The 20,995-nt window shown below is 41.2% G+C and overlaps 2 protein-coding genes across 2 annotated transcripts; both read left to right on the forward strand.

The window, feature by feature from the left end:
• The first annotated feature begins 2,321 nt into the window (after positions 1–2,321).
• LOC113032124 (serine protease 42-like) lies at positions 2,322–7,664 on the forward strand. Its single transcript, XM_026184800.1, has 12 exons — positions 2,322–2,372; positions 2,602–2,752; positions 2,869–3,119; positions 3,227–3,363; positions 3,538–3,639; positions 3,760–3,795; positions 6,073–6,127; positions 6,325–6,475; positions 6,592–6,842; positions 6,950–7,086; positions 7,261–7,362; positions 7,484–7,664. The coding sequence occupies exons 1-12, from the start codon at positions 2,333–2,335 to the stop codon at positions 7,529–7,531; spliced, it is 1,461 nt and encodes a 486-aa protein (XP_026040585.1). The 5' UTR covers positions 2,322–2,332; the 3' UTR covers positions 7,532–7,664.
• A 10,520-nt stretch (positions 7,665–18,184) lies between these two features.
• Positions 18,185–20,078, forward strand: LOC113032498 (trypsin-1-like). The gene is made up of 6 exons (XM_026185440.1): positions 18,185–18,235; positions 18,433–18,583; positions 18,700–18,950; positions 19,058–19,194; positions 19,369–19,470; positions 19,907–20,078. Exons 1-6 carry the CDS (start codon positions 18,196–18,198, stop codon positions 19,952–19,954), a joined length of 729 nt encoding a protein of 242 aa, XP_026041225.1. The 5' UTR covers positions 18,185–18,195; the 3' UTR covers positions 19,955–20,078.
• Positions 20,079–20,995: the final 917 nt, after the last annotated feature.

Genomic DNA, 20,995 nt, shown 5'->3' on the forward strand with positions numbered 1-20,995 from the left:
GTCAGCTGAGACGGAAGAAGTCACTCGGATGAGTGACGAAACGTTTCTCCCACAAAACGCTACGTCCAGATGAAAAGAATCAACTTTTGGAGATCAGAAGTCAGTCATTTCATCAAGTTTGGGCTGCCGACACCTTTTTTGGTACTCGGACTGAGACTCATAGTGCTAACAGCTCCAACAGTTTCGGTCCTTGCTGTTTTGTATTTAGATGGTACCCTAAGGTTGAAGTGCTTCGGTGGTATGCAAACTCCTTTTTACACAGTTTGCACAAACCCATGCTTTTATCAAGGCTTCTGTCAGGTAGTCCTTTCAAAATGAACTTTGCCTTTGATCAGTCCTAGCAACAGGCTTTCTTCTGATTGTTGCTCTGATGTGAGCATCAGTTTAATCTATACCAGGAAATTGTGCATTAACAAAAGTTCCCCTTTGCTTGGAATGCAAAAGCTGTGTCCAAATTCAGAGGCTGCATCCTCCTGAGGCCGATTACGTCACACAGCGACATGACAAAGGCTGCCCAAATTCGAAGACTCCTCCAAATGCGGCTGACAAATGCGTCCTTTATTTCCCCAGATTTGAAGGATGGATTGGGTGTATCCTTCGTGGCTCAGCCTATCCCAGAATTCATAGCACGGCACAGCTAATTCCAATTTTCAACAATGGCAGCAGCAACTTAGATTTAATACTACTCTTATTACTCTTATAAACTTTTAAGATATTATCAGGCGAGGATGTAGCTGTGTAAACTTCAAATATCTGTGGGATTTATCAAGATATCACACATTTGCAAAAGTGCTCCAACGTTTTCAGAGACGTCTGTTACCCACCAACTTGAGGCAATCAGGGAAAGAGACACAGGTGGGGAAAACAAGCAGCAGGGTCAACAGAATCAATTTAGGCGCACGAGGGACGCAAAACTGAACACAACACACACAGGACAAGAGACTATCAAAATAAAACAGGAACCTAAGACTGAGACTGACACTGAGACACATCGACGTAACAGGCAAAAGACAAAACTGACAAAACACAAGAGATATCACATAAATGTAAACACAGGAGGGCCAGAAAAACTCTAGAACAACAAAAAAATATGATGAATACAAAATCAGAATGAAAACCGCCACAGGACAACCACTTCCTCCACTCCTAAATGGCCTGTATTTGTATAGCGCTTTACTTAGTCCCTATAGACCCCAAAGCACTTTACACTACATTCAGTCATCCACACACACAGGTGATGGCAAGCTACATTGTAGCCACAGCTGCCCTGGGACGCACTGACAGAGGGGAGGCTGCTGGACACTGGCGCCACCGGGGCCTCTGACCACCACCAGGCAACGGGTGAAGTGTCTTGCCCAGCGACCGAGACTGTCGGAGCCGGGGCTCGAACCAGGAACCTTCTGATAACAAGACGAACTGCCAACTCTTGAGCCACGATCGCCCCCTTCACAGATTTACTGTAAGAAATCCTACTTTAGGTAAGAAGGTTTCTAATTTGCTGCTCACAGCACTTCAATGTCCAGTGTGAATTTAGTTTTCAAGTGCTGTGAAACACACAGATGTGAGATAGTGCGTTCCAGATATCTAAATATAGAGATTATATTTACCTTTGTCGAAGTCTGACCAGAGACACACTAATTTCAAACAATAGGGGCTGACTTATTAGTCTATTGTTTTATGAAAATATACATTTAAATTTGTATTTTATGAGAGCTTATGCATGAAAATGGTTGCATATACAAAGGAATCCTTTGAAAGAGTTCTGTTGGAGATATTAAAACCACTAGGATTTGTTATTATATCATGCTCCACTGTCAGTGCATAAAAGTCTGGGCATAGGGAAAAAGTGACCCTTAAGTGCTTATTGAAGTGAAACAGTTCAGGTCTGTGAGGCTACAGAAACAACCACAAAAAACTATTTAAGAAATAAAATAATCCTATTTTCAAACATTCCTATGAAATTTTCCTCATTTGCTAAAAAGAAAGCCATCCCTTTTCACTATTCTGCTCATTACTGTCATCAAATATTGGCAGGATTGAAATTAACTTTTCCCAGTATTACAAAAAAAATTGTAATAAGTTACTAGCAATTAAAATATAGATTAATACAATGATACAAAAGAGTAATCTATTTATGTGCATGATTTATATCAAGATATTTCTAAAAAAATAAGCCATCTCTATTCAAACAAATCACCAACCCCAACGAGCCACACAAGAGATTGGCTCTTTGCTGACCAATAGGAGTGCTCAGAGAGCTGGGCAGCTCTCCTGTGGATATAAATGAGAGCTCCAGGTGAAGTCCTCTCATCTCCAGAATCACTCAGCAACCATGAGGTCTCTGATCTTTGTTCTGCTCATTGGAGCTGCTTGTGAGTGTGAAGTTTTATCTGAGCAGATTGTCTTCCTCTCTGACTGGCAGATGTTTTTCTTATTAGACTAAAACTTCATCCAACATAACTTTAGCTGCTCATGGCTGCAGCTTCACAATGATTCTAATCAAATACAATGTACTTTGGGCTGGAAATCAAACAGCATAGATGTTTCCCTCCTGATGTAAAAGTGTAGGAGTAAACAGTTTGTTTACACTTGTGTTTTCAGTTGCCCTGGATGACGACAAGATCGTCGGAGGGTTTGAGTGCACACCTTACTCTGAACCCCATCAGGTGTCTCTGAACTCTGGCTATCACTTCTGTGGTGGCTCCCTGATCAATCAGAACTGGATTGTGTCTGCTGCTCACTGCTACGAGTCGTAAGTATATTTCAGTAAGATTTTAAATCTTATTTAAGGGAGTGATCCACAATTAATATTTGTTGGTAGTTTCTGAGTGTTTGAATCTATTCTTTCTGTTTTTCAAATGTTTTCAGTCGTATCCAGGTGCGTCTGGGAGAGCACGACATTTCGGTCAATGAGGGAACTGAGCAGTTCATCGACTCCTCCCGTGTCATCCGCCATCCACAGTATGATTCCTGGAATATTGACAATGACATCATGCTGATCCAGCTGAGCCAGCCTGCCTCCCTCAACAGTTATGTGCAGCCTGTGGCTCTGCCCACGAGCTGTGCTCCCGCTGGCACCATGTGCACAGTCTCTGGATGGGGCAACACCATGAGCTCTAGTGAGTAACTTCTGCACGTTAGCAGTTTAAAGTTAAAAATGTTTCATGACATTTGGTTCCATCAGCATGAATCGTTGTTCATCCATACTCTGTTTCAAACATTGCAGCTGCTGATCGGGACAGGCTGCAGTGCCTGAACATCCCCATCCTGTCCTACAGTGACTGTAATAACTCCTACCCTGGCATGATCACTGACTCCATGTTCTGCGCTGGATACCTGGAGGGAGGCAAGGACTCTTGCCAGGTATGTAATAAGTCAAACCTGCAACTGTCCCCTTCTCGAATAGTAAAGCTTTCTTAAAATGCCACAAGAGTGGATGTATCCCACAATGACAACAACACATTTAATTTATATTTAATTAGATTTAAATAATAATTTCTTGACATCCATCTTTGTTTTCTTTACTTTTATTTTCAGGGTGACTCTGGTGGTCCTGTTGTGTGCAACGGTGAGCTGCAGGGTATTGTGTCCTGGGGCTATGGATGTGCTGAGAGGGACCACCCTGGTGTCTATACCAAGGTAAAGCTAAATAATTTCTTGAATGTAAACAGCTCTCTTAAACTAAGTTCTCATTGTAGAACGTTCATCATCCCATCATCCTCTTTTCAATAACAAACCTTGATCTGTTTCCATTCACAGGTCTGCATCTTCAATGACTGGATTCAGCAAACCATGGCCAGCTATTAAGTCTGATCCTTCAACTTCTTTCCGACTCTGCTGCAATTCTTCTATCATTTTAACTCCATTGTTGTTGTCGAGTTCTAAACAACTTGCAGTCAGAAGCCACCTAAATCAATAAAGTTATTCACCTTGACTTCCATTTTTTGCCTTCTGTTTTCCTACAAAACCGTTTTTTGATATTTAAAATAGTAAAACAAACATTTTACAATCATATCCTGGAATTTAGGAAGTAGGAGAAAGGCAGTTACTTTGTACATAAATCATCTGAACTGCTGAAATCTTCTCTCTACTTCAATTTGCCACTGCTGCTGCTGTTTAGAAAGGGATTGATACATGCCCAATAATCTGGGACTGGTAATAACAAATTACATATTTATATATTGTTTGCTATACAACAGTCTATGTATCCTTAAATAGAACTTTGAGCTAATTTTGATCAGTGACTGTCTCTGAGTTTTTTTATTTGGTAAGTTCATGTAATCTGCTTCAAACCTTTTCTGTGGACATAAGTACGACTGAATCTGAGGCCATCTGGATATAGGGTGGGCTCCTTTTAAGGGTCTTTTTACTCCTTTCTAACATGCAATGGCAATTGATTGGCAGAGCCTGTTACCACTGTCGCAAGACATCATCATCAGTCACTCTTATGGTGTAACTTTACACGTGGCCAGAGTTCAGAATTAAGACAGAAACCAGCTGTAGTGCATGTACATTCTAGCGAGCACTGCACAGTAATTTATAACAATAGCATCTTATTTAAAACAGTAAACCTACTATTAAACATATTCCTAATACCTAAACAGCACCTTTTCAAAGCTAGGTTAAGAAACTTTATGCAAAAGTATCCCTGCATTAATTCAATTGTTATTTTTATCATTGTGTATATTTCCAGTTTTTATCTGTTGTACAGTGTCCTTGGGTGCTTTGAAAGGCGCTATTTAAATAAAATGTATTATTATTATTATTATTATTATCTGCTGAAGTAATTATCCATGTGAGGGATAAATCAATATAATCCCTAACCCTATGGTGTCAGAATGTGTGATTTCTGGCTTTTAAAAAATGTTTCCACTGTACTTTTTTTTTGGACATCACACAGTACACGACATGATTATAAGTCAAAAAGAAATATATATAGTCATACTGCCTCTGTTTTCTAGATAACTTTGATGGATTTCTTTTCAGGATATATTTTCATCTTTAAAATGATAACGAATTATTTTAGTAAGAACCTTTTAAAAAAACGAAATTAAACTTGCAAACAGTCTGTCAGCTTCATAAAAGAACCTCAGTTCAGTTTTTTCATGGGGCAAAAAACACATTCCCAGAAAAGTCACAAAGACAAAATGTATAATGAAAGCTGTCATGGCGTTTTTATCTTTGAAAGAAAAAAACAACAAAAGCCAACAAAAAATCAAAACAAAACAAAACAAAAGTAATTAAAGTAATCTAAAACCAAACAGGCCTAATATAAAAAAAAATAAGTCCCTAAAGTCTGGATGTTAACATAAGATGTTCTATAAATCTAACAAGAAAAAACAGCACACAATTAAAAATAATATGATGTTCTTTCGTTAAAATTTAAAAAAAATATATAAATATAAACCTACTGTACAGCAAGTCACTACTTCTGTATCAATTTCTTTATCAGCTCACCTGGAGTTGCTGATTGTCTGGATATTTTTCACACTGTGATATTTCATTATTTACTTTAAAGTGAGGTATTTCACACCCACAAAGAATAATTTATACATATAATATTAACTATCAACTTATTTTTTGCTCATGGCAGCCTCAATGTCCATTTGTGACTTTAGTTTCTAGGTCATAGGTGCTGAGAAGTACACAGCTGTGAGATACCGTGTTCCATTCATCCATTTCTCCTCCTTATCCAGCCACAAATATCTAAATATAGAGGTTATATTTACCTCTATAACCTGACCAAACACATGCACACAAATTTCTGAGAACACAAGCTAACTTTTTATTTCATGTTTTTTTTAAAACCAAAATCTAAGTGTATAAGTGTGTTTTGGTACATTGGAAAGCCACATGAGTACAATATACATATTATTAGGATTTTTTCTATTTAAGTGCATGATTTATATCAAGATTTTAAAAAGAAAGCTATTCCTATGTTAATCTGGTCTCCAGCCCAACGACCCACCAAAGAGATTGGCTCCTCGCTAACCAATAGCATTGCTCAGAGAGTTGGGCAGCTCTCTCTGTGGATATAAATGAGAGCTCCAGGTGAAGTCCTCTCATCTAAAGGATCACTCAGCAATCATGAGGTCTCTGGTCTTTGTTCTGCTCATTGGAGCTGCTTGTGAGTGTGAAGTTTTAAGGCTTTTCTCAGATCACACCTTTATTCACCATAGCTTTATTATCTCAAATTTCATATGTTTCTGTGGCCAATCAAATAGGTTTGATTTATGCATTTGACTGGAAATCAAACAGCATAGATGTTTCACTCCTGATGTAAAAGTGTAGGAGTAAACAGTTTGTTTACACTTGTGTTTTCAGTTGCCCTGGATGACGACAAGATCGTCGGAGGGTTTGAGTGCACACCTTACTCTGAGCCCCATCAGGTGTCTCTGAACTCTGGCTACCACTTCTGTGGTGGCTCCCTGATCAATCAGAACTGGATTGTGTCTGCTGCTCACTGCTACAAATCGTAAGTATATTTCAGTAAGATTTTAAATCTTATTTAAGGGAGTGATCCACAATTAATATTTGTTGGTAGTTTCTGAGTGTTTGAATCTATTCTTTCTGTTTTTCAAATGTTTTCAGTCGTATCCAGGTGCGTCTGGGAGAGCACGACATTTCGGTCAATGAGGGAACTGAGCAGTTCATCGACTCCTCCCGTGTCATCCGCCATCCACAGTATGATTCCTGGAATATTGACAATGACATCATGCTGATCCAGCTGAGCCAGCCTGCCTCCCTCAACAGTTATGTGCAGCCTGTGGCTCTGCCCACGAGCTGTGCTCCTGCTGGCACCATGTGCACAGTCTCTGGATGGGGCAACACCATGAGCTCTAGTGAGTAACTTCTGCACGTTAGTAGTTTAAAGTTAAAAATGTTTCATGACATTTGGTTCCATCAGCATGAATCGTTGTTCATCCATACTCTGTTTCAAACATTGCAGCTGCTGATCAGGACAGGCTGCAGTGCCTGAACATCCCCATCCTGTCCTACAGTGACTGTAATAACTCCTACCCTGGCATGATCACTGACTCCATGTTCTGCGCTGGATACCTGGAGGGAGGCAAGGACTCTTGCCAGGTATGTAATAAGTCAAACCTGCAACTGTCCCCTTCTCGAATAGTAAAGCTTTCTTAAAATGCCACAAGAATGGATGTATCCCACAATGACAACAACACATTTAATTTATATTTAATTAGATTTAAATAATTATTTCTTGACATCCATCTTTGTTTTCTTTACTTTTATTTTCAGGGTGACTCTGGTGGTCCTGTTGTGTGCAACGGTGAGCTGCAGGGTATTGTGTCCTGGGGCTATGGATGTGCTGAGAGGGACCACCCTGGTGTCTATACCAAGGTAAAGCTAAATACGTTTCATGAATGTAAACAGCTCTCTTAAACTAAGTTCTCATTGTAGAACGTTCATCATCCCATCATCCTCTTTTCAATAACAAACCTTGATCTGTTTCCATTCACAGGTCTGCATCTTCAATGACTGGATTCAGCAAACCATGGCCAGCTATTAAGTCTGATCCTTCAACTTCTTTCCGACTCTGCTGCAATTCTTCTATCATTTTAACTCCATTGTTGTTGTCGAGTTCTAAACAACTTGCAGTCAGAAGCCACCTAAATCAATAAAGTTATTCACCTTGACTTCCATTTTTTTTACCTTCTGTTTTCCTACAAAACTGTTTTTTTGATATTTAAAATAGTAAAACAAACATTTTACAATCATATCCTGGAATTTAGGAAGTAGGAGAAAGGCAGTTACTTTGTACATAAATCATCTGAACTGCTGTTACCACTGTCGCAAGACATCATCATCAGTCACTCTTACTGTGTAACTTTACACGTGGCCAGAGTTCAGAATTAAGACAGAAACCAGCTGTAGTGCATGTACATTCTAGCGAGCACTGCACAGTAATTTATAACAATAACATCTTATTTACAACAGTAAACCTACTATTAAACATATTCCTAATACCTAAACAGCACCTTTTCAAAGCTAGGTTAAGAAACTTTATGCAAAAGTATCCCTGCATTAATTCAATTATTATCTGCTGAAGTAATTATCCATGTGAGGGATAAATCAACATAATCCCTAACCCTATGGTGTCAGAATGTGTGATTTCTGGCTTTTAAAAAATGTTTCCACTGTACTTTATTTGGACATCACACAGTACACGACATGATTATAAGTCAAAAAGAAATATATATAGTCATACTGCCTGTTTTCTAGATAACTTTGATGTATTTTTTTTTCAGGATATATTTTCATCTTTAAAATGATAACAAATTATTTTAGTAAGAACCTTTAAAAAAAAACTAAATTATGTTTGCAAACATAATTTTTGACCCCTATGAAAAGGCCATCGATGGAACAGTTCACCCTGCCCGGGATAGGGTTACCGGGGCCCCGCCATGGGGCCAGCCCCGGGGAGGGTGTCTGAGGGCGAGCGTCTGGTGGCCGGGCCCTAGTCCATGGGGCCTGGCCGGGCACAGCTCGAAAGAGGGACATGGGCCCATCTTCCTGCTGGCTCACCACCTGCAGGAGGCACTGTAGGGGTTGGGTACAATGTGAGTCGGGCGGCGGCCAGGAGCGGAGGCCCTGGCGGACCAATCCCCGGCTACCAAGACTGGCAATTGGGACATGGGATGTGACCTCTCTGGTGGGGAAGAAGCCTGACCTAGTGCGTGAGGTTGAGAGGTACCCGCTCGATATAGTCGGGCTCACCTCAACGCATGGCCTGGGCTCTGGAACCAGTCTCCTGGAGAGGGGCTGGACTCTGTCTCAGTCTGGAGTTGCCCCTGGTGAGAGGCGTTGGGCTGGGGTGGATATGTTGTTATCCCCTTGGCTTGCTGCTAGTATATTGGGGTTTCTCCCAGTGGACGAGAGGGTTTGTTCCCTTCGCCTTCGGGTCAGGGAATGGGTCCAGACTGTGGTCTGTGCTTGTGTGCCGAGCGGCAGTTCAGAGTACCCAGCTTTCTTGTAGTCCCTGAGTGGGGCCTCCTGGGGACTCTTTTGTCCTACTGGGAGACTTCAGTGCTCATGTGGGTAATGACAGCAAGACCTGGAAGGGCGTGATTGGGAGGAACGGCCTCCCGGATCTGATCCCGAGCAGTGTCTTATTATTGGACTTCTGTGCAAACCACAGTTTGGCCATAACGAACACCTTGTTCGAACATAAGAGTGTCCATAAGTACCAACTTCCCCCTTAGTGTGTTTGTTGGGCAGCTTAGATAATGTCACTTCAGAAAAGAATATCGCCCATATGGTTTTCACTGCCCTATGCATAGCCAAGAAAACTGTCCTCATGAACTGGAAAAATAAAAATAATCTTAATTCTAACCAATATAGAAATTATCTATTAGATTACATTAGTCTTGATGCAGCCTCTGCCACCACATCAGATCAATTGCTCTGGGCTCCTTTGATCAGCTCCATCACCTAGTGGGGGTGGGGGGGTCATAGTTTGGTCCCGCCTTCACTGTTGTGATTGGTGTGGGGGTAGGGACAGGCTTAGGGCGTCGGGGGGTTCCCCGGAGGCATCTTCCTTGGGGGGCTCAACCCGGGGTAGCGGTCATGTCCGGTTAGGGGCTCTGTTGGCTCTCCGGTGACTGTTTCCTCGCGGCTGCGTGCAGCGGGGCTAGGGGAGGGTCTGTGCTGACGGACGTGGGTTACTGACCTGGCAACCTGGCTGCCCCTGGGTGGGTCCGGGATGGGCGTGAGGTTCTGGGGGCGCTCCGTCTCTGGGCTGGGACCCGGACCGGGCCTCGGGGGCTTGGGTCCTGGTTGGTGTGTTGCCGGGGTTGTGGGCGGGTGGGTGCATGGGGGCCCAGCCCTGGAGCAGGGTGCCGCCGGTGCGTCGAGCCACCTGGGGGGCTCTTCAACTGGTGGGGGAGATTGTCACATCTTGCAGGAGCTTTCCTCTCCTCAGGAGCTGCCTCTGCAGGAGGGGGAGATACAGGAGAGGTGGAGGAAGATCTCAGCCTGGGTGTTTATTGTCTTATGTAGTCTGGAAGATGAGTGGATGGTGGGGTGGGTGCAGTTTTCTATGTGGTGGGGTTGGGTGGACTGTCCCGGGCTCTGTGGGGCTGGGCGGCGCTGCTGCACTGGGCCCGGTCTGGATGGGCCTGGGCCCCCTTTCCCTGGCGGGTCGCGGAGTATGGGGGTGCCTACTGGGGTCAGCGGGGGAGCTGGCCCCAGGGAGGGGTCACTTGCCCCTCCCTTCCTTCCCTCCCCATCTCCAGCTGCCTCCCTCTTCCCGCTCCACCACAACCACCCACACATGCAGGGCCTTGGAGTAGGGGTATGTCACCAGGGTGCAGAGGAGGCTACCCCCCCCTCTGTCCCCTTCTGGCTGCCTCTGCCTCAATTTTATCCCACAACTTAGACATTCACATTACTCACACTCTCATTACACATACATATAGGATCTTGGGGGTGGGCATGATAAACGGAGTCCAAAGTACCATCAGGGTGTACACCCCACCCCTGGCATCATTGCCCACCTCTCAATTTTAAATACACGTAGACATTGAGGGCTAGCAGGAGGGACCATGCGCTTACCTGCTGCTCTCTGGCAGGTAGCTCCAAGCCCTCCTGGGTTTTAAATGCACCTTAGAACACACATGCATCAACATTACAATGAGTGGGTGGAGGGAGGTTCGGAGTCTTCTCTCACCCCCGTTCTCTGCGACCTGCTGGAGCAGGGGGGCTAGGACTAGGAGGAGGAGTTGGCCGTCCGACTGCGGTCTGGAGTGTGGAGCCTTCCTGCTGCTGCGGAGTCGGGGCGGTCTGCCTCCCCCCACCGCAGGGAAAAGGGAAACACCACCTGGGTCTGGGTGCAGTTCCCCCCTCCAGGGGCGGGGGCACCTAGACCCGGTTTGTAGAGTACGCTTGGGGAGTGTGATCGTGTGTACAACGTCTCTTTATGTCTGTCTCCACGTTGGTTGAGTGTGGAGTAAGTTCATATGAGAGCATGAGGGTGGGAATGGATGTTTGTATCTGTGTGTGCCTGTATGTCTGTGTCTATATGTCAGGTTGGGTGTCAGGCGCCACCTCTCTGGGGACATCTCAGGCCCTCCAAGGTTTGGAGGCCTATCTCCCCCTACCACCACTTCCCCTGCCAGTGGCGGACCCCCTGAGACATCGGTGCGTTGGTGGTTCTTTGTGTCCGGGGATGGGCGTCCAGGTACACACCGGCTCACTCCTTGGCGGCTGCTTATCGGGGCCTGGAGCCTGGGGCTCGCTCGGGCCACTTCGGAAGTGGGGTGCCCCCGGCCTCTCGGCCTGGGGCTCGGTCACTCAGGCGCAGCTGGCTGCCGGCGGAGCTCACGGGCGCGTCACTGCAACTCCCCCTGGCTTCTGCTCCGCGGCTGCTGAGTGAGCCCTCATCTGGGACTCTCCTCAGCTCTTTCCGGGACAGTGGCGCAGCTGCCCCTCTGTTGGTCTTCCTTGGTCTCTTGTGTTCTGGGGGCCTCTGGATGTCTGGAGTTTTGATCTCCTCCACACCTGCTTCATGCCCTGGAGGACGGGGCTGTGGCCCCCCCACACCCTCTAGCAGATTATTACATGAAGGAACCTTTTAAAAAAACAAAAAACAAGCGCGTCCATGCTCACAGGTGTACACACGGGTGATCACACCCACAAACTACACCCTTTTTGGCTCCTACCTCAAAGCACACTGTGTTCTGTTGATCTTATGTGCTGCACAATAATGTTTAACATTTAGTATTTACTGTCATATTCCCATATATCATTGTGATGTTGTTTATTCTATTACTCTTGTTCTCTTCTGCTTGCTTTCTTTTTTCTTTCTCAGCAGGTGATCCAGGTGATTGATATATGCATTTTTTTTCTCTGCCCGTTCTGTTGGTTTTTGTCTTTTGCCCTTCTCCCCCGTCCCTCTTCTCAGCTGTTTCTCTTTCCCTCTTTCTTTCTCCCCTTCTTTCCCCCAGTCAAGTCTGTCCCGTATTCAGTAAGTGAAAATAAAATAAACAATAAAAGGTGAATCAAATGGACCATTACGGCAAGGCTGGGATGGTCAGTTTGGTAAAGTAAATCCGTTGGGCATCTTTCTTTGCCTTTAGACAACAATTCTGATGGCAAAAGAGCCAAACGGGACAGGCCAAAAAAAAAAAGAAAAAGAAATAAAGAACATGTTAACTAAGTGTGTCCATAAGTGCACGTGGCACCAGAACACTTTAGGCCATAGGTCGGTGATCGATTTTGTAATCGTATCACCAGACCTGAGGCCATATGTTTTGGACACTCGGGTAAAGAGAGGGGCTGAGCTGTCAACTGATCACCACCTGGTGGTGAGTTGGATCAGGTGGCGAGGGAGGACACTGGACAGACCTGGCTCACGTACAGTGAGGGTGTGCTGGGAACGTCTAGCAGAGGTCCCGATCCGCAAGATCTTCAAAGCACACCTCCTGCAGAGCTTCAACAGCATTCCAAGGGAGACTGGAGACATTGAGTCCGAATGGACCATGTTCATCACCTCCATTGCCGAAGCCGCTGCACGGAGCTGCAGCCGCAAGGTAGTTGGTGCCTGTCGTGGTGGTAACCACGGGACCAAATGGTGGACACCTGAGGTGAGGGGAGCGACCAAGGTGAAGGAGTCCTACCGTTTAAAAGAAAAAAGCAAAACAAAAAACCCCCAAAAGAACAAAAAAAGAAAAGAAAAAATAGTTAAAGTAAAAAACCAAAGAGGCCTAAAATTAAAAAAGAAAGAATACTTTATACATATAATATTCACTGTCAACTTATTTTTTGGGTACCACTTTACAATAAGGCTCCCCTTATAGATGCTAATAAATAGTTTATAGCTATATTATTAATTAATTTGTAAATGCTTTATAAACCATTATTAATGGTTTATTATGCATTAGTTAAGGGTGAGAAAGAGGAAAAAAACTGACCGGTTTCTTGCCAAATAGTGAGCCAAATGTGTTCACCTATATATTTCATCTAGAGTTGCTATATTAAACATTTCAGACTAAGTTACTATCCTGTAAGCACAATCAGCATTTGTAAACATATTTTTTATCATATAAAATTGTACTTCAGAAATGCATTATAAATATCCACAACTATCAATCGGAGCTTTGTTGTAAAGTGTAAAGCATAAAACCATTTATCAATGAATAATAAATATTTATAAATGCCAAATGGGAGCCTTATTGTAAAGTGTAAAGCATGACACCATTTATTTATGACTAATAAACATTTATAAATGCCAAATGGGAGCCTTATTGTAAAGTGTAAAGCATAACACCATTTATTAATGACTACTAAACATTATAAATGACAAAAGAGAGTTTTGTTGTAAAGTTTAAAACATGTCAACATTTATTAAGGACTAATAAACATTTATAAATGCCAAATGGGAGCCTTATTGTAAAGTGTAAAGCATAACACCATTTATTAATCACTAATAAACATTTATAAATGACAAAAGATAGCTTTGTCGTAAAGTTTAAAACATGTCAACATTTATTAATCACTAATAAACATTTATAATTGCCAAAAGTGAGTCTTAAATGTATAATGTCACCATTTATAACACTTAGACCTAAATTACAATCAGTGCTTGAAATAACATTTAACTACTGTCAAAAATGGCAATGTATTGTAAGAGTAACACATGTAACATTAAATGTGTTTTTTAAAACACCAAACAGTCACCCACTCCAAAAAAAGTTCATGCCAGACTGGTTCAAACTGGAAATATTTTTTGTATGTCCTTAAATAAGCGTCTCAGTGGTCCATCAGGGTGTCGCGAACCAAGCCAAGATGACCACTCAAGAACCATCAGGTGTTCCTCCAGCAACTTCTCAGTGCGATTTCCTCTTAGTCTACGGACATGTCCTTTGATGGTCATCCAAGCCCTTTCGATATGCTGTGTATGACTGCCAGATTGAGGATCTACAAACCACCTGCTGTGATTTACAGTGTAATGTCTGTACCCTATGTTTGTCAAAACATTTTTCTAGGCTCTCCACTCATCACTGATAATGGCACTACCCAACTTAACATGCTGTCTGATCAGAGGAACAAGGTGGTGCCTTGATCGTTTTTCAACAAGTTTTAACACGAGCCTTCGCCTTTTGTCTTTAATTCCCATCATTCCAAATACCCATTTCTTCCTTTTCCATGCATTTCCAAAGCGTCCACGTGCATACTGAAAACAAAAAGAATAAAATTAAACAGAATTAAAATGAAAAAGAATAAAATTAAATATCTACAAAGAAACATTCAAAAAGATGGTTGCTTCTACTAATTTTTTTTACTTATGGTAAAGGTTTCCATGTATAGAGGACACAGTCAGATCTGCATTGATTCTAACAAACCTGTCTGAGAGTTTACCAACCTTTCGCTGATGACGGAGACAGCTTTCATCTATAACCACAAATTCTCTGTCACCACCAAGACGGTGTCCATTGTTTATTCTGTGTCTTTTAATTGCACGTATACAAACATGTCGAATGTGTCTTGCCATGCTACTTAGTGTTCTGGAGCTGCCAGCCACTTCATCTGAGCACTGTAACAAAAAATAATTTCCCCCAGGGATCAATAAAGTATTCTGATTCTGATTCTGATCATCGATCATATCTACTTGTCTGAGCCTGAGCCCTTGTGAAAATCTGTGATAGAAATTGAGGCAATTATTACTTACTGAGGCCCTAATTTTATTTCACAAGTCTCGTATTGGTGTTCAATTATGAAAGGTGCATTGCTATTAATGTCTACATCTACATATACCTGTAAATGAACTTCATCCAACTGAAAAGAGATGTTTTTGATTTCTCAAAGAGGGAGCCAGTTCTAATTGTTCTGGAAACTCTCCTATGACTTGCTCTTTTGCAACACCTGAGAACATATCAATGAGTTAAGTAAAGAAATGGACCCTTAAACAAGAGCATTAATTGAAAAGATAATCACAAAATTAAGTATGAAGAAAATAATAATGAAAAGAGGTTAATGCTCCCTCTTGCATTGATAACCGAAATATTTTGTTATATTTACTACATGCACTACATTATCATGCATTATACATACCACATATATTGGTCTTTCTTCACCACGGAAATCATTTTCATCTTATGGTGACAAACAGGACATCTAAGCTTCTTTTTTAGCAGGTGTTTCTTCTGCAGCCATTTAATGAGCCTTAGTGCCTTATATTTAGTTTGTTTTCCTTCTATTCTGGCGCGCAATCTCATTCCCAAAGACATTCTGGTGGAAAAAAATGAGTAATTTATTTTATTATCACCTCGAAACACCGTAAAATACTCTATGGGAGTCTAGTGCAAATCGGTTCAGAGTTAAAGAACTTCACATGCTATATAAAACAAGCCCTATAATCAAAAATAGTCCCACGCAAAAAAGAGGATTGTCTCACCTGTTATAATGTATCTCCGACTTTGTTATGTAGATCTAACCCGCTGGATTCATGCTAAAAAAATATGTTCTGCTGCCAAAGGGAGGGAAAACAAATTTAATTTAAACGCAGAGGAGCTTATACAACCATCCAATCACAGTTAACTTTATTAAGGAAAGCCCCTCCTCTCAGAGCGCGACAGGCAGTGGAGCGCTCTGGAAGGTCAAGCCAAAGGGGCACGAACAGACACACTGAAGGCGCTCGTTCAAGTTGCTGCGCCATGGATGGAGCAGAAGATAAAAATTTGTGTGCGTCTGCGACTTACACAGTTAGCACACGTTCGAAGAGATACAAAAAGCAGAGACTGGATGATCTAGATTGCACTAAGCCAACGACGTCAGCAGTTAGACATGAAGGTGAGTATAATGCTAGCTAGCTAGCTACCGAGCCATTTGGCTGCTAGCTACAGTGGCTAACTAACATCACATAACATGTGAATAGCTCTATTGGTTATTCCAAACGATTGATATCACTTAGTTGTATATTTTTAGTTTTGTTTATGTGCATCATTAAATTTATATTAAACACCCTGGTAAGGCAGTACACATAAGAATTATTTGCCTTGTTTTAGAAATGTCTGAACCACCACATGTGTATATAACATAATTTTTACAAAGTGGCTTTTTATAAATTCAAGTTGTAACCGTTTTTAATCAATATTTTATTTGAGTTTCCCAAGTTTAGATTATAAATTATTTTAGTATTGTAATTTAATAATTGTTTGTTCTTTAGATTCTTCTTCTAATCCTGCCCCTACTGCAACTGCCCTTCTTAACAAGGAGCGAGAGAAACTGACTTTTCTTAAGGAGGAACTGGAGCGCGACACCCTGATGGACCACTGGGACGCTTATTTAAGGACATACAAAAAATATTTCCAGTTTGAACCAGTCTGGCATGAACTTTTTTTGGAGTGGGTGACTGTTTGGTGTTTTAAAAAACACATTTAATGTTACATGTGTTACTCTTACAATACATTGCCATTTTTGACAGTAGTTAAATGTTATTTCAAGCACTGATTGTAATTTAGGTCTAAGTGTTATAAATGGTGACATTATACATTTAAGACTCACTTTTGGCAATTATAAATGTTTATTAGTGATTAATAAATGTTGACATGTTTTAAACTTTACGACAAAGCTATCTTTTGTCATTTATAAATGTTTATTAGTGATTAATAAATGGTGTTATGCTTTACACTTTACAATAAGGCTCCCATTTGGCATTTATAAATGTTTATTAGTCCTTAATAAATGTTGACATGTTTTAAACTTTACAACAAAACTCTTTTGTCATTTATAATGTTTAGTAGTCATTAATAAATGGTGTTATGCTTTACACTTTACAATAAGGCTCCCATTTGGCATTTATAAATATTTATTATTCATTGATAAATGGTTTTATGCTTTACACTTTACAACAAAGCTCCGATTGATAGTTGTGGATATTTATAATGCATTTCTGAAGTACAATTTTATATGATAAAAAATATGTTTACAAATGCTGATTGTGCTTACAGGATAGTAACTTAGTCTGAAATGTTTAATATAGCAACTCTAGATGAAATATATAGGTGAACACATTTGGCTCACTATTTGGCAAGAAACCGGTCAGTTTTTTTCCTCTTTCTCACCCTTAACTAATGCATAATAAACCATTAATAATGGTTTATAAAGCATTTACAAATTAATTAATAATATAGCTATAAACTATTTATTAGCATCTATAAGGGGAGCCTTATTGTAAAGTGGTACCATTTTTTGCTCATGGCAGCCTCAATGTCCATTTGTGACTTTAGTTTCTAGGTCATAGGTGCTGAGAAGTACACAGCTGTGAGATACCGTCCTCTATTCATCCATTTCTCCTGCTTATCCAGTCACAAATATCTAAATATAGAGGTTATATTTACCTCTATAACCTGACCAAACACATGCACACTAATTTCTGAGAACATGAGCTAACTTTTTATTTCATGTCTGTTTTTTTTAAACCAAAATCTAAGTGTATAAGTGTGTTTTGGTACATTGGAAAGCCACACGAGTACAATATACATATTATTAGGATTTTCTCAGATAAAACTGAAATGCTAGAATGCTCTCCAGTTATTAGTTATTAAAATTACCAGTTATTATTGTCATAATATATTGACTGGATTAAAACAATTGATATCAAACAGTAATATATTACTCCAAGTAAATGAACAATTATATGTTAAACTATATCAAATTAAAGTTTTCCTGATATTATAAAACAAAACAATACAATAGTTTACCAGGGGCAGGGATAGCTCAGTAGGTAGAGTGGTGGCCTCATGATCGTGAGGTTAGGGTTCGAATCCACTGAATCGCTACCCTGACGTACACCTGAGCAAGGTACTGTCCCTACACACTGCTCCCTGGGTGCCCAATGGCTGCCCGCTGCCTCACTGATGAATGGGTTAAATGCGAAGAGTAATTTCCCCACGGGGATCAATAAAGTATACGTTATTGTTATTATTATTATTAATTAAAATATAGACTGATATAGTTATACTAAAGAATAATGTATTTATGTACATAATTTATAGCAAGATTTTAAAAAGAAAGCCATTCCAATGTAAATCTGGTCTCCAACCCAACGACCCACCAAAGAGATTGGCTCCTCACTGACCAATAGCATTGCTCAGAGAGTTGGGCAGCTCTCTCTGTGGATATAAATGAGAGCTCCAGGTGAAGTCCTCTCATCTAAAGGATCACTCAGCAATCATGAGGTCTCTGGTCTTTGTTCTGCTCATTGGAGCTGCTTGTGAGTGTGAAGTTTTAAGGCTTTTCTCAGATCACACCTTTATTCACCATAGCTTTATTATCTCAAATTTCATATGTTTCTGTGGCCAATCAAATAGGTTTGATTTATGCATTTGACTGGAAATCAAACAGCATAGATGTTTCACTCCTGATGTAAAAGTGTAGGAGTAAACAGTTTGTTTACACTTGTGTTTTCAGTTGCCCTGGAAGAGGACAAGATCGTCGGAGGGTTTGAGTGCAGACCTTACTCTGAGCCCCATCAGGTGTCTCTCAACATTGGCTACCACACCTGTGGTGGCTCCCTGATCAATCAGAATTGGATTGTGTCTGCTGCTCACTGCTACAAATCGTAAGTATATTTCAGTAAGATTTTAAATCTTATTTAAGTGAGTGATCCACAATTAATATTTGTTGGTAGTTTCTGAGTGTTTGAATCTATTCTTTCTGTTTTTCAAATGTTTTCAGTCGTATCCAGGTGCGTCTGGGAGAGCACGACATTTCGGTCAATGAGGGAACTGAGCAGTTCATCGACTCCTCCCGTGTCATCCGCCATCCAGATTATAATTCCAGGACCATTGACAATGACATCATGCTGATCCAGCTGAGCCAGCCTGCCTCCCTCAACAGTTATGTGCAGCCTGTGGCTCTGCCCAGGAGCTGTGCTCCTGCTGGCACCATGTGCACAGTCTCTGGATGGGGCAACACCATGAGCTCTAGTGAGTAACTTCTGCACGTTAGCAGTTTAAAGTTAAAAATGTTTCATGACATTTGGTTCCATCAGCATGAATCGTTGTTCATCCATACTCTGTTTCAAACATTGCAGCTGCTGATCGGGACAGGCTGCAGTGCCTGAACATCCCCATCCTGTCCTACAGTGACTGTAATAACTCCTACCCTGGCATGATCACTGACTCCATGTTCTGCGCTGGATACCTGGAGGGAGGCAAGGACTCTTGCCAGGTATGTAATAAGTCAAACCTGCAACTGTCCCCTTCTCGAATAGTAAAGCTTTCTTAAAATGCCACAAGAGTGGATGTATCCCACAATGACAACAACACATTTAATTTATGTTTAATTTGATTGAAATAATAATTTCTTGACATCCATCTTTGTTTTCTTTACTTTTATTTTCAGGGTGACTCTGGTGGTCCTGTTGTGTGCAAGGGTGAGCTGCAGGGTATTGTGTCCTGGGGCTATGGATGTGCTGAGAGGGACCACCCCGGTGTCTATACCAAGGTAAAGCTAAATAAGTTCTTGATTGTCAACAGCTATGTGAAAAAAAGTTCTCATTGTGGAACTTTCATCATTCCACCATCCTCTTTTTATTGGAGATTATGTACTGGAATTTCAGGAGCAGGAGTCCTCCAAATATGCTCCTTCCAGCTGTCATTTATATAGCTTCCCCCAGTTCTGCAAGCTGATCATTCTCGTTTACGTGCCCCACCGTCCCTCCCTCCTTGTTTTCCATTCTTTAACTTCTTTACTTTTATTTAGTGCATGGGAATCTGCTAGGCCCGGGAGCCATCGCCAGTCCACTTCGAGGCCTTCCCCAAACCGCAGCTCAATTCATGTCAAAGCATTCACTTTTACCCACTAAAACACTCTCAAACCTAAAATGAGGACTTGGGCCCAGCTAGTGAAATAACAAACATTGATCTGTTTGCTTTCACAGGTCTGCATCTTCAATGACTGGATCGAGCAAACCATGGCGAGCTATTAAGTCTGATCCTTCAATCATCACCTTACTCCACTGAATTTAGTTTTTTACCAGTTTAACTCTACTCTGTTGTAGAGTTCTGGTGCAGTCAGTTTTCATGCAAATCAATAAAAACATACAGACTGAGTTTTGTTTGTTTTGCCATTTCTTTGCCATTTATATATTTGGCAACAAATATTTTAAAAAGGACTTTATGATCATCATCATATTTACAGTGTAGCAGGCAGTTCTTTACAGTACTGACCTTTAGAGAGTCAGTTTAGAGAGATACTAATGTTTACTATTGAGTTTCCTTTGATGCATTTTAGTTGTTTATTTAGTTAGTTTGATATTTAAAAGAAATTGGTCAAATTTGAATCCAAATTATTATTATTACATTATAATTACAACACCAAATCCACACTGGCATGTTGTGTAGTTTTGGACCCAAATTCATTTGAGGTAGACAGAAAAACAAAAGGCCGACCTTTTATTTGGTGATTTAAAAAGTCTAAAAGGACAGATACTGTTAGAGGCATAGAACAGAAATCCAATAGCTTGCAGAAAAATTTAGAGGAAGAATAAATGGAAGAAAGGACCATGTAGTATAGGGAATGAGGCACAGTAGAAAACAATGACAAGACAAGCAGGAAAACAGGAAGTCATAACACCCCCCCCAAGGCAATACAAACAAAAAACAATACACAAGACACTTACAGATACAAAAAACTGAGGAAGCAAGAATAATTCATTTCATTTCTTTATTTATTTCACACATGGTTCAACAGTGTTTCGAATCATTAACGTTACGACAAAAACCAAAATGAAAACGGTAACAGTAACTCAACTTGAAGCAGATAGGCTACAGCAGCAGGACAAAAAATACTAGGTGTCACACCGGGCAGCTATTATCAGGAACCCGAGGCTACAGTGCACTCTGGCTCACCATAACTGAACACAAGACTGTAAAAATGTTGCCTGTTCTGATGAGTCGATTTCTGCAGCAAAATTGAGATTTTGAAGTCAAAATTTGGCACAAACTACATGAAAGCATGGATCCATGCT

The sequence above is a fragment of the Astatotilapia calliptera genome, chromosome 11, assembly GCF_900246225.1.
Source record: "Astatotilapia calliptera chromosome 11, fAstCal1.2, whole genome shotgun sequence".
In the NCBI taxonomy this organism is placed as follows: domain Eukaryota; kingdom Metazoa; phylum Chordata; class Actinopteri; order Cichliformes; family Cichlidae; genus Astatotilapia; species Astatotilapia calliptera.

What these genes read in the sequence shown, in the direction of transcription:
- LOC113032124 (XM_026184800.1), top strand. Translation starts at nt 2,333, where the DNA reads ATGAGGTCTCTGATCTTTGTTCTGCTCATTGGAGCTGCTT. An exon ending in ACCCTGGTGTCTATACCAAG is followed by an intron (nt 3,640 to 3,759) that starts GTAAAGCTAAAT and finishes TTCCATTCACAG; the next exon opens with GTCTGCATCTTCAATGACTG. An exon ending in GGGCAACACCATGAGCTCTA is followed by an intron (nt 6,843 to 6,949) that starts GTGAGTAACTTC and finishes CAAACATTGCAG; the next exon opens with CTGCTGATCAGGACAGGCTG.
- LOC113032498 (XM_026185440.1), top strand. Translation starts at nt 18,196, where the DNA reads ATGAGGTCTCTGGTCTTTGTTCTGCTCATTGGAGCTGCTT. An exon ending in TCTGCTCATTGGAGCTGCTT is followed by an intron (nt 18,236 to 18,432) that starts GTGAGTGTGAAG and finishes TTGTGTTTTCAG; the next exon opens with TTGCCCTGGAAGAGGACAAG. An exon ending in ACCCCGGTGTCTATACCAAG is followed by an intron (nt 19,471 to 19,906) that starts GTAAAGCTAAAT and finishes TTGCTTTCACAG; the next exon opens with GTCTGCATCTTCAATGACTG.